Here is a 13,658-nt window from a genome sequence, read left to right on the forward strand (position 1 = left end):
AACGAACATGGAGTACATAATAATACAGGCAATGGAATACACCAATATACAAAATACATCATCGGTGACAAAATACAGAATTGATACACAATACAGAATTGGTAATGACCATGACAAAAGCAGCATGAGGAATCACATGTATAATGAATTGTAAGACACAAAGGGGGAGAGAGCCCTGCTCTTGTAAGCTTACAATCTAAAGCAGGGGTGCCCACACTTTATCGGCTTGCGAGCTACTTTAAAATTCCAGGAGATCTACCAACATTTAGGTAGCTAGGTATACGTGCCTTCAGTATAGATAGCTAGGTGTAGGGGCCTTCAGTATAGGTTGCCAGGTATAGTATAGTTAGGTGCCTTCAGTATAGATAGCTAGGTGTAGGGGCCTTCAGTATAGGTTGCCAGGTATAGTATAGTTAGGTGCCTTCAGTATAGATAGCTAGGTGTAGGGGCCTTCAGTATAGGTTGCCAGGTATAGTATAGTTAGGGGCCTTCAGTATAGATAGCTAGGTGTAGGGGCCTTCAGTATAGGTTGCCAGGTATAGTATAGATAGGTGCCTTCAGTATAGATAGCTAGGTGTAGGGGCCTTCAGTATAGGTTGCCAGGTATAGTATAGTTAGGGGCCTTCAGTATAGATAGCTAGGTGTAGGGGCCTTCAGTATAGGTTGCCAGGTATAGTATAGATAGGTGCCTTCAGTATAGATAGCTAGGTGTAGGGGCCTTCAGTATAGGTTGCCAGGTATAGTATAGTTAGGTGCCTTCAGTATAGATAGCTAGGTGTAGGGGCCTTCAGTATAGGTTGCCAGGTATAGTATAGTTAGGTGCCTTCAGTATAGATAGCTATGTGTAGGGGCCTTCAGTATAGGTTGCCAGGTATAGTATAGTTAGGTGCCTTCAGTATAGATAGCTAGGTGTAGGGGCCTTCAGTATAGGTTGCCAGGTATAGTGTAGTTAGGTGTAGATGCCTTCAGTATAGATGGCTAGGTGTAGGGGCCTTCAGTATAGGTTGCCAGGTATAGTATAGTTAGGTGCCTTCAGTATAGATAGCTAGGTGTAGGGGCCTTCAGTATAGGTTGCCAGGTATAGTATAGTTAGGTGCCTTCAGTATAGATAGCTAGGTGTAGGGGCCTTCAGTATAGGTTGCCAGGTATAGTATAGTTAGGTGCCTTCAGTATAGATAGCTAGGTGTAGGGGCCTTCAGTATAGGTTGCCAGGTATAGTATAGTTAGGTGCCTTCAGTATAGATAGCTATGTGTAGGGGCCTTCAGTATAGGTTGCCAGGTATAGTATAGTTAGGTGTAGATGCCTTCAGTATAGATGGCTAGGTGTAGGGGCCTTCAGTATAGGTTGCCAGGTATAGTATAGTTAGGTGCCTTCAGTATAGATAGCTAGGTGTAGGGGCCTTCAGTATAGGTTGCCAGGTATAGTATAGTTAGGTGCCTTCAGTATAGATAGCTAGGTGTAGGGGCCTTCAGTATAGGTTGCCAGGTATAGTATAGTTAGGTGCCTTCAGTATAGATAGCTATGTGTAGGGGCCTTCAGTATAGGTTGCCAGGTATAGTATAGTTAGGTGCCTTCAGTATAGATAGCTAGGTGTAGGGGCCTTCAGTATAGGTTGCCAGGTATAGTATAGTTAGGTGCCTTCAGTATAGATAGCTAGGTGTAGGGGCCTTCAGTATAGGTTGCCAGGTATAGTATAGTTAGGTGCCTTCAGTATAGATAGCTATGTGTAGGGGCCTTCAGTATAGGTTGCCAGGTATAGTATAGTTAGGTGCCTTCAGTATAGATGGCTAGGTGTAGGGGCCTTCAGTATAGGTTGCCAGGTATAGTATAGTTAGGTGCCTTCAGTATAGATAGCTAGGTGTAGGGGCCTTCAGTATAGGTTGCCAGGTATAGTATAGTTAGGTGCCTTCAGTATAGATAGCTAGGTGTAGGGGCCTTCAGTATAGGTTGACAGGTATAGATAGGTGCCTTCAGTATAGATTGCTAGGTGTGGGGGCCTTCAGTATAGGGTTGCCAGGTATAGTATAGTTAGGTGCCTTCAGTATAGGTTGCCAGGTATAGTATAGTTAGGTGCCTTCAGTATAGATAGCTAGGTGTAGGAGCATTCCGTATAGTTTGCCAGGTATAGTATAGTTAGGTGCCTTCAGTATAGATGGCTAGGTGTAGGGGCCTTCAGTATAGGTTGCCAGGTATAGTTAGGTGCCTTCAATATAGATAGCTAGGTGTAGGAGCATTCCGTATAGGTTGCCAGGTATAGTATAGTATAGTTAGGTGCCTTCAGTATAGATAGCTAGGTATAGGGGCCTTCAGTATAGGTTGCCAGGTATAGTGTAGTTAGGTGTAGATGCCTTCAGTATAGTTAACTAGGTGTAGGGGCCTTCAGTATAGGTTGCCAGGTATAGTATAGTTAGGTGCCTTCAGTATAGTTAGCTAGGTGTAGGAGCATTCCGTATAGGTTGCCAGGTATAGTATAGTTAGGTGCCTTCAGTATAGATAGCTAGGTGTAGGGGCCTTCAGTATAGGTTGCCAGGTATAGTATAGTATAGTTAGGTGCCTTCAGTATAGATAGCTAGTTGTAGGGGCCTTCAGTATAGGTTGCCAGGTATAGTTAGGTGCCTTCAGTATAGATAGCTAGGTGTAGGGGCCTTCAGTATAGGTTTCCAGGTATAGTTAGGTGCCTTCAGTATAGATAGCTAGGTGTAGGGGCCTTCAGTATAGGTTGCCAGGTATAGTTAGGTGTCTTCAGTATAGATAGCTAGGTGTAGGGGCATTCCGTATAGGTTGCCAGGTATAGTATAGTTAGGTGCCTTCAGTATAGATAGCTAGGTGTAGGGGCCTTCAGTATAGGTTGCCAGGTATAGTATAGTTAGGGGCCTTCAGTATAGATAGCTAGGTGTAGGGGCTTTCAGTATAGGTTGCCAGGTATAGTATAGTTAGGTGCCTTCAGTATAGATAGCTAGGTGTAGGAGCATTTCGTATAGGTTGCCAGGTATAGTATAGTTAGGTGCCTTCAGTATAGATAGCTATGTGTAGGGGCCTTCAGTATAGGTTGCCAGGTATAGTATAGATAGGTGCCTTCAGTATAGATAGCTAGGTGAAGGGGCCTTCAGTATAGGTTGCCAGGTATAGTATAGTTAGGTGCCTTCAGTATAGATAGCTAGGTGTAGGGGCCTTCAGTATAGATTACCAGGTATAGTTAGGTGCCTTCAGTATAGATAGCTAGATGTAGCTGCCTGGGCCACTTACCTCCCTCCAGTTCCAGCGGCGGCTGGCTGGAGTGCAGATGGGCGGTTGACGGAATGCTCCAGCGAGCGAAGGACGGGCAGCCTGCGTGGATGCAATGTGCCTAGCGCCGCCCCTAGCTATGACGTTGCGGCTTCCTCCTCTCCAGCTGCACCGCCTCTCTCCTACCCTGCCTTCAGATTGGCCAGCGGCCGGCAGCAGAATCTGATGAGACGCGCAGCTGCCAGCCGCAAAATGTAATGTGACGCGGCCAGCGGTAGATCGCGATCGACCTATTGGGCACACCTGATCTAAAGGAATGGGGGAGAACAAGAGGTGGGGTAGTATGCAATAAACATACCGAGAGGCAGTGTGTTTTAGGATATCTAGTAGGAGTGCAACTTAGCTTTAGGACACCGGGGGAATGGCCTAAGGTAGAACGTATGCTTATCTGAAAAAGTGAGTTTTGAGAGAGTGTTTAAAGGAACCAAAGGTTGGATGGATGTGTTGTGGGAGGGCATTCCAGAAGAGGGGTGAAGCGCGCGCAAAATCTTCTATACGTGCATCAGGATGCATCACTGCCAGGCAAATACTCTCGCTAAACTGAATTGTCTAATGCAGCTTTGTGTCTTTATTTTCCAGCAGGAGAATTGGTTTGCCAAGGCCCTGCAGGAGAAGAAAGGATTCATTATTAAACAAATGAAGGAAGACGGGGCTTGTCTATTCCGAGCTGTCGGTGAGTGCTTTGTGTTTGTGTCACATATGGCTGTCCAGCTGTGTTATGTTAAAGCGTTTCTCTATTTTGTTGACTTTCTTTTTTGAAAGGTTAGTAGAGTCAGGGAAAATCAGTATAAAGTATTTTGCCTTTCAAAAATAGATATATCTGTCATGGCTCCTCCCTTAGACCTGAAGGCACTGGTGCTGCAGAAGTAGCGGTTTTATAAAACTGCTCAGGCTCCACCCACCACACTTCCACAATCCTAACACTCTGTTAGATTCAGTTAGATTCAATCAGGAAAGGGAAGTTGAGGTTAGTAAATCACTGAATAAAAGTTAGATACTTAAAGAGGAACTCCAGTGAAAATAATGTAGTAAAAAAAGTACTTCATTTTTTACCATAATTATGTATAAATGATTTAGTCAGTGTTTGCTCATTGTAAAATCTTTCCTCTCCCAGAATCACATTCTGACATGTATTACATGGTGACATTGTTACTGTGGGCAGGTTATGTAGCTGCTCCTAGCTGTTTTGGCTGTTAGAGACAGCTGTAAACAGCTAATTCCTGTCTGTGAACATTGTTACATTGTGGCAGTTTGCCCAGAGTACCGTGGTATTCAGAGCTTCTTGAGGGAGGGGTTTCAGCACAAAATCAGTCATACAGCGCCCCCTGATGGTCTGTTTGTGAAAAGCATTATATTTCTCATGTAAAAGGGGGTATCAGCTACTGATTGGGATAAAGTTCAATTCTAGGTTGGGGTTTCTCTTTAAAGTGGACCTGAAGTGAAAAAAAAGTTCCCCTAGGGGGTACTTACCTCAGGAGGGGGAAGCCTCTGGATCCTAGCAAGACCGCTGTGGGACGAAGGAGGACAGGGCAAACCTTGATAGGATTTAGAGGCTTCCCCCTCCCGAGCTAAGTACCCACCAGGGGCACTTTTTTCTGTTACAAGGTTTCTTTAAAGTGTACCTGTAGTAAAAAAAAAAGTGCCCCTAGAGGGTACTTACCTTGGAAGACGGCAACCTCTGGATCCTAAAGAGGCTTCCCCTGTCCTCGGCAGAGTCGATCCAATGATGGGATCCCAGAAAGTGAGCTTGTTGTTGCTGCACGCAGGCGCACTAGAGGCTTTCCCCTTGGGTTTTGGTGGAAAGGGCTGAGCATGATTGGGTCTGCTCTACTGTATAGCAGACACGATTGAGCTTGGCTATGCTTGCCTGAGTGGAAAGCCGATAGTGCACCTGCCCAGGCAGGCTACTGTGATCTTATTTTTTTTTTTTTTTTTTGGTTTGGTTTGTCCGGGGGTCTCAGCGCTGAATCGGGTTTGCTAGAAGGACGAGGGAAGCCTCATTAGGATCCAGAGGCTCCTCCGTCCTGAGGTAAGAATCAGGTTTTTTAATAATTTAAAATAATTTAAAGATCCTCTTTTCGCACTGCTGTCAAGAAAGAGTGCGGCCGTACTGCGACTGTGCGGTCACGCCTGCACAGTAAGCTGGAGCCGAGTATGCACAAGCGTTCTAGAAGAGGAGCATGGCCCTGATCAGCTGGAGGGTCCGCAAGCAGCAACAGGGGACTGGAGGACAGCGAGGGAAGCCTCATTGGGATCCTCTTCCTTAGGGAAGTTTGTGTTTCTGAACGCAAGCTTTGACTCTGGTTCTTTTTAGGGAAGCCTCTTAATAGTCCAGAGGCCTCCCATGTCCTACACGACCCCACCGTTGCCACACAGACCCGCTGACCATATCCTACAAGAGCTTGGCAGATGTTCTCGTGGCAGCACTCCCCTTTGTGTACGACCTCAGCTACACTGCGCCTGCACCACACAGCTTCAAGGACAATAGTGTTATTAACTGCTCTTCAGTATCTAGCAGAAGCTCCTTATTAACACGGTAGCGGATTTGACAAAATTTAAACTATGCGACTGTGTTTTTAACAGCAGGAATGCAATGTTTTAAGGCCAAAGCATTTTAAATCTAGTGAGCTATTTTAAATGCATCCTCTGCTGGAAGTTTTCATTCATGAAACCCAACTTCAGCTTCCTGGGCAAGGCCCATTATTCTATTAGTCATCAGTGACATGGCTCAGAAGGGTGCTAAACATGAGGGTAAAGATGACCGTACGTCAGACGACTTGGCAGCCAATCAACCATTCAGTTCGATGATTATAATCGAATTGAATGAAAATTGGTGCTGCCAAGTGCATGCCCGATCGACAAAGCGACCAATTTCGGGACGGTAATTGGTCACATGGTGGATCGCACATGGCGCAAGATGTCGCGCCAAAGTTGGTTGGTCGGGTGTACAGCGGTCGATTTCGGAACGAGCGACGAGATGACAAAACTCCTGCCGCAACAATGTATAAATGTATCTCCCAGTGTGTGCATTTATGCGTTACCTGTCCTGTTGCAGCCTCCGAGCGATGTCCCGTAACCTTCGGGCGGCTATCTGTACACGCTACTGGCGCCTAGCGTCTGACGTCAAACGATATGCGCCAGTAGCGTGTATGGAGAGCTGCCCGGAGGTTACAGACACTGCGCGGAGGCTGCTACAGGACAGGTAATGTATAAATGCACACACTGGGAGATGCATTTATACATTGGGGGCAGCAGCGGTGCCGGTTCCCTGAAAATTTCATGCTGAAATCAGACGGGAATCAGCCTGCAGTATATGGGCAGAATCAACCAAAAGACAAATGTATCTCTAATCAGATTGGATTAGAGATAAATTTGTCTTTGTTGAATCTGCCCTTAATCATTAGGTCTAGAGGCACCTTAACACTAGGGGGTGTGATAGTAAAAGGGACTGAGCATTAAGGCCCATACACACGTCGGATTTCCGCGAACGACTGGTCGTTTGCACGCCCCGTCGTTCGCCCGCTAAATCGGGCGTGTGTACAGACTGTCGTTCGCTTGATAAGGGTGAGTTTGAGTGATCCGCCGGGCTTACACACGCCCGATTTAGCGGGCGAACGACGGGGCGTGCAAACGACCCGTCGTTCACGGAAATCCGACGTGTGTATGGGCCTTAAGGGCTGGTTCAGACGGACGTCTGTGTGGCGTTGAGTTTGGGGGTGTTGCGGCGGCTGCGCGGTCGGGGGGGGTGGCATTTTGGGTGCGATTATTACTTGTGAGGGGGCTGTAATTTCTTATCAGCGAGTGTTACCTATAAGGTGCCCATTAACGGTACAATTTTTTCACCAAATGTGATCTTTTGATGCAATTTTAAGATCGAATTGTATAGAGGATTTGCTGTTTATGAAGGCAGTCGATAAGGATTCTTTGGTCGATTTCTAAATAGGATAAAATTGATCCGAAAGTTGGATTTTATGATCACATTCGAAGAAAGAATCATTCACTAAATGTGAACAATTGATTAATTGCCTTCCGATTAGTTACAATCATTTAAATCGCGTCGAAACATTGCATTTAGTGAAAAATTGTACTGTTAATGGGCACCTTTAGTCTAACCAGGTGCTGATCACGTGACTGTACAGAAACTGTCTCTTACATCCCTGATGTTTAACTCTTTCAGACAAGAAGGATACAGGAAGGAATACACCCTAGTTATTTGCTTGGCACTGTACATACACATGTCTATCTCATCATGTCACTTGCCACCTCAGTGTTCCTTTAACCATTTCACCTCCCCCGGGACGAGTAACTACGTCCCTGCGTAACTCTGTGCAGGGGCGTAGCTGCTACGTCCCTCCCGACGTGTCCCCCCGCGCTCTGTACCGCCGCTCATTACCGCCAATCGCCCGCCGCTAGATCAATGAATGGGAAAACAAATCCCATTCATTGATCTAATTCCCCGTGTGAATGGCTGCAGCCGTCTATACAGACGGCTCAGCCATTCACGAATCCCGTGCGCGTAGTGCTTCCGTTTCGTACTAACAGTACGGAGCTGAAGTCACCACTGAGGACATCTTGTGGCCAAATTGTAATATTGCAACCCCTTTTTAATTTTTTAGTTTATCATCCCTAGTTACTTTTTTTTTTTTTTTAAATTAACCCCTGACCTCCCACACCTCCCCTAAAGTTACCATTTTTATTTTTATTTTAACTAAAAAAAATTACAAATTAAAAAAAAATACATAAATAGTTACCTTAGAGACTGAAGTTTTTTAATATGTATACAAAAACTGTATACTTCAATTACTTTATAAATGATGGGCTTGTAATTAGGGATAGACGCAAAACTTAAAAAATGCACCTTTATTTCCAAATAAAATATTGGCGCCATACATTGTACTAGGGAAAAAATTTAACCGTTGCAATAACCGATACAAATGGGCAAATAAAATGTGTGGGTTTTAATTACGGTAGCATGTATTATTTTGAAACTAATGGCCGAAAACTGAGAAATGATTTTTTTTTTCAATTTTTTTTCTTATTATTCCCATTAAAACTGAGTAAGGGCCTGTTTCCACTACACGCAGATTCTGCATGCAGAAAACTGAATCCAATGAATGCCTATGGGAAATCTGCATCAGAAAAATTGCGTTCAGTGGAAACAAGCCCATAGGCATTAATTGGAGTCAGTTTTCTGCATGCAGAATCTGCGTGTAGTGGAAACCGGCCCTTAGAATAAAATAATTCTTAGCAAAAAGTCCCCCCAAAGAAAGCCTAATCAGTGGTGAAAAACACAAGATCTAGATTGTTTTGTTGTGATAAGTAGTAATAAAGTTATAGGTGAATGGAAGGAGCGCTGACGGGTTCAAATTGCTCTGGTTTTTTGAGAGGAAAAACTCTTCGAGGTGAAAAGGTTAAGCTGGCCATACATCCCTTGATGTATAGCCAGATCGACCATCAGATAGATCCCTCTGTGATCAAATCTGACCAGAGCGGCATGTCCACACACTGCACAGCTATTTCCAATAGACACCTGCTGCTCCAAACTCCCCCCAAGTGTATGTCCCTTACCACCACGCACCTGATATATATACATGCCATTGATAAGTTCCTTGTTAAAGCCACACACAAAAAAGGTTGGGGCGAGCCAACGGATGGCAATGATTCTGTTCGTTAAAGGATACGTCCAAGGTAATTAAAAAATAAATATCCACTTACCTGGGGCTTCCTCCAGCCCCTGGCAGCCATCCTGTGCCCTCGCCGCACGGTGGAGCACAGAGAAAGCCAACCTGGCGAGGGTGGCATCTGCAGCGGAGGAGACCAGGAGCTGCCGTGAGGACACAGGACGACTGCCAGGGGCTGGAGGAAGCTCCAAGTAAGTATTTTTTTTTTTAATTAACTTGGACGTATCTTTTAGGCCTCTTTCACAGTGCGGCGTTAAAGTCACATGTTACAACAACATGTAACGCACAATAACTTACAGCAATGAAAAATCAATGGGCAGTTCACAGTGCAGACGGTTGCGTTGGTGTCTAACCCTGCACGTTAAATGAAAGTGCTGCATGCTATGCGTTATACACGTTTTTAGCTTCGTTAGACTATTTGCACATGCTCAGTAATGTGTTTGTTTTTTTTACGCATGCGCCGTTTTCGTTCTATCACTGTGCGCCGAAAACGGCGCACCAAACGCAGGGCTAAATAACGTCCGTTATAGTCTTTCAATGCGTTGCATTAGGGGCAAGTTATGCGACCTTAACGTCGCATCAAACGCAACGTCTTACTGTGTATGAGCCCTTAAAGCCAATGGGTACCGTTTCAAAAAAGAAAGTCATATACTCACCTAAGGAGAGGGAAGGCTCGGTCCTAATGAGCCCTCCCTCTCCTCTCCCGGTGCCCTCGGTGCTGCGCTGGCTCCCCCGTTCGTGTCCGCCGCCGCAGGGACTTCGGAGGTCTTCGGGAGCACTTGGGTTTCCGAAGACGGGCCGCTCCATACTACGTACGCGCGAGCGCGTCATAGAGGGCGCTCGCGCATGCGTAGTATGGAGCGGCCCCGTCCTCGGGAGCCCGAGTGCTCCCGAAGGCTTCCGAAAGCTCCCTTCGGCATGCGGAAGTGGCAGTATTTGACCGAACTGGTCGAATACTGCCACGGGGGATCCTGCGCGGGACCGGGCACCGGGAGAGGAGAGGAGAGGGAAGGCTCATTAGGACCGAGCCTTCCCTCTCCTTAGGTGAGTATCTGACTTTTTCTTTTTTTCAATCGGTAAACATTCACTTTAAAGTGAAAGTCTTGTTTACTTTTTAATTTCATACTATTTTACCAGAACTGTTTTTGGATTGCAGAACGAATCAACTGGGTTTCCATTAATTCTTATGGTGAAATTTGCTTTGAGATAAGTGCTTTGGATTACAAGCATGTTTCCGGAACAAATTATGCCTCTAAACCAAGGGTCCACTGTATGAGTAAAATGTCTTGTGTACACCACTTCCTCTGTCTTGTGTTTGCTGCGACTGTGACAAGTCCTTCCTGCGTTCAAAAGCATAAAAATCCAATAGAATGGAGGTGCAATGGAAAAAGTGTATGTTCCCAAACAGGACTTTACTAAGATGATGTAACTGTAATTGGTGGGACTAGATTAAATGATAGATCTGTCCATGTTCTTACACTGGATTTGTTTTCATGATGCAGCATAATAACCGGCTTCCCCTAGGATGAGTATCGGCCAGGCCCACTTGGCTTCCTGGCCTGGGAAAGTGTCGCTTTCAGAGAGTCTGTGAAGTGTGTGTTCCTACAAGAGATTAGCAGCAGACAGGCTTGGGCGTCTCCACTGATTCAGCACGTAAAATGCTGATTACATGACTCAGCTGTGTGTGTTCAGGAGTAATGATGCGTGCATACAGCAGAGGGTGCTAGTGACTAGACATGTATAGCAGAAATCTGTGGGCAGCGCTCTACATCTGCTATGTTTACTTTGTAGGTTATATATACATAGAGGAAGTCTGAGCAAAGCGGCTGTGGTGTAGCTTAGTGATCAAGATCTTTTGTTTATATCCTGTTAAAGTGACAATAGAGGCATGCGAGCCAACGGTCCTAAATTTGTTTTGAAAGTTGCGCCGCGGAAGATCTTCGCTTCTGTCTGTTGAGTTGCTGGTACTGAGCAAAAAAAAAAAAAAAAATGCAGGGATTGGCCTAAATATTTGTAACCTCGCAGGTTTGCTGTAAGCACCTTTGTGTTCTGTGATCCAAAGCAGACAATTTCACAAAAATAAACCGGGAGCATTATGGACGCTGCCATCTGCCAACACTGGCAGGATGGACAGTGAGATGTAAACCGTTATGAATTCCGGCAAATTTTTGTTTAATTTAAATGCAGCCGAAGATAGACCAATCAAAAGTTGCATATATGTGCGTCAAATTACTATGAAATTTGCATTAATTTAGAATTATTTCCATCTCTGCTCGACTCATTCATCTCTCCTCTCGCTCTTCCTCTGCTGACCCTCTCTGTCAAGCTCTTCACTGGCTACCAATTAATGAGAGGATTCAGTTTAAACTCTTAACCATAACCTACAAAGCTCTCCACAATCTCTCTCCCCTGTACATCTCCTCACTAGTCTCCAGATACCAACCCAACCGCAATCTCAGATCTGCACACGAGCTTCTTCTATCCTCTTCTACAATTACCTCCTCACATTCACGTGTACAAGACTTCTCACGTGCCTCACCCCTCCTCTGGAATGCCCTTCCACAACACATCCGCCACTCTCCCACCTTCGAAATCTTTAAACGTTCCCTCAAAACCCACCTTTTCCGACAAGCATATTCTCTAGCTTAGGCCATGCACCCACTAAATAAACTAATTACGCACTGCCTGTACATATACTGTATACTTCCCCCACCTCGTGTTTCCACCCCATTCCTTTAGATTGTAAGCTCGCAAGGGCAGGGCTCTCACCCTTTTGTGTCATGGAATGTTATTAATTCAATTGCTTGCACACCGTTAGAAATTTATACATTTTAGTCATTATGTTCAATCAAGTTGTAATCAGCAGTGCTGTATCTTGTATCAGTGTTCATATTTCATGTATATCATTGTCTGTATCATTATGTATCCCTTGTTTGTTTTCTTACATTGTACAGCGCCATGGAATATGTTGGCGCTTTATAAATAAATAATAATAATAATCTCATTGACCCTCCCTCCCTTTACTCACACAGTGCAAGGACAGCAGCCAGTAGTGTCATCAGGGATAAATAGCAGGGCTGTGCAGTCGGTACAAAAATCATCTGACTCCTCAGTTTATAAAACCACCGACTCCAGGTACCCAAAATTGCTCCGACTCCTCTACTCTGACTCCTTAGTCCAGGATTTCTCAACCAGGGTTCCTTGAGTAATCTGCTGGGGTGTTTTTGCATTTCCCCCCATTTTGGGAGAAGTATTGAATTCAATTAATCCGGCGGCAATGTAACAGATGAAGCCGCCGGCTTCGGCTCTCGCTCTCCTCCCCCTTGCCTCTCTCCTATACAGTACTGGCAGCCAGCGGGGACATGCGTGTGTCCCCTAGAGTCGTTTGTCACGGCAGGGAATCCTGCCGTTCGTTCTTGCAGACCGGGTGCTGGCAGAAGCAATGTCTGCAGCCTCCCCGCTCTGCTTGCTTTCTTGCAACGGACGTCTCTCTGGGACACGCGTGTCCCCCAACTGCCAGTGTTCTAAGGGAGAGAGGTAGGGGGAGGAGAGGAGGCAGAGCCAAAGTCAGTGCCTTCATCTGTTACATTGCCGCCTGCTTAATTGTATTCAATTAACTCACTTTTGAGAATACATTTGGCCGCAGTGAGACGGCCAGTTAAAACACAATGGAATCGGTTACATTTTACTTTTATTACGTGACTATTAATGTAATTAACGCCACCTATCGGAGGCGCCCGGCTAACGGAAAAGTACCATATAATTAGTGACAGTGTAATCGGGGTAGTGAAATAAACAGCCACACCTACTTTTAAAGACCATGCCTCCTGCAAAATAATTGCAGGTATTTTTCGAGATCCAAAAATTTGCAGGGTTCCTCCTGGGTAAAAAGGTTGAGAAAGGCTGCCTTAGTCTAATACTTACCTGGGCCTTGGAGTTCGTACAAAAATCCTCTGCCCAGTCTTTGAAACCTCTGACTCCAGGTATCCAAAATTGCTCCGACTCCTCTACTTCGACTCCACAGCCTTGCTAAATAGTAAGTACTAAAGAGTGGAAAATTGTAAACCTGCTTTGCTGGGGAAGGAAAATTGGACTATCAAATCCAGGGCTGTGGAGTTGGTACATAAATCATCTGACTCCTCAGTTCATGAAACATCCGACTCAATAACTGATTATCTGCCTACACTGACCATGACCGGCAGGTACCCAAAATAACTTCGACTCCTTATTCTTATACTTACCAGGGCTGTGAATTTGGTACAAAAATAATCAGACTCCCGACTCCTTAAAGGGGCACTACAGCGAAAAACTGTAAAATTTTAAATATGTGCAAACATATACAAATAAGAAGTACTGGAGTAAAATGAGCCATAAATTACTTTTCTCCTATGTTGCTGTCACTTACAGTAGGTAGTGAAATCTGACAGAAGTGACAGGTTTTGGACTAGTCCATCTCTTCATAGGGGATTCTCAGCAATGCTTTTATTCTTTATAAAGATATTCCAGAAACAGGATTTAAACAATGATGCTGGCCAGCTTCCCTGCTCCCTACACAGTTGTTTGGCAGTTGGACAGAGCAACTGCCATTCACTAAGTGCTTTTGAAAATAAATATATCCCTGAGAATCCCCTATAAAGAGATGGACTAGTCCAAAACCTGTCACTTCAGATTTCTACTACCTACTGTAAGTG

At 45.1% G+C, this 13,658-nt stretch overlaps 1 protein-coding gene across 2 annotated transcripts in view; it reads left to right on the forward strand.

The window, feature by feature from the left end:
* OTUD5 (OTU deubiquitinase 5) overlaps window positions 1–13,658 on the forward strand; it is a 103,814-nt gene that overhangs the window by 29,502 nt on the left and 60,654 nt on the right. For both annotated transcript variants that reach the window (XM_068248807.1, XM_068248809.1), the window contains exon 2: window positions 3,866–3,959. In XM_068248807.1, coding sequence (XP_068104908.1) covers window positions 3,866–3,959 — 94 coding nt within the window. The remainder of the gene's footprint in view (window positions 1–3,865; window positions 3,960–13,658) is intronic.

Source organism: Hyperolius riggenbachi, chromosome 8 (genome assembly GCF_040937935.1).
Source record: "Hyperolius riggenbachi isolate aHypRig1 chromosome 8, aHypRig1.pri, whole genome shotgun sequence".
Taxonomy (NCBI): domain Eukaryota; kingdom Metazoa; phylum Chordata; class Amphibia; order Anura; family Hyperoliidae; genus Hyperolius; species Hyperolius riggenbachi.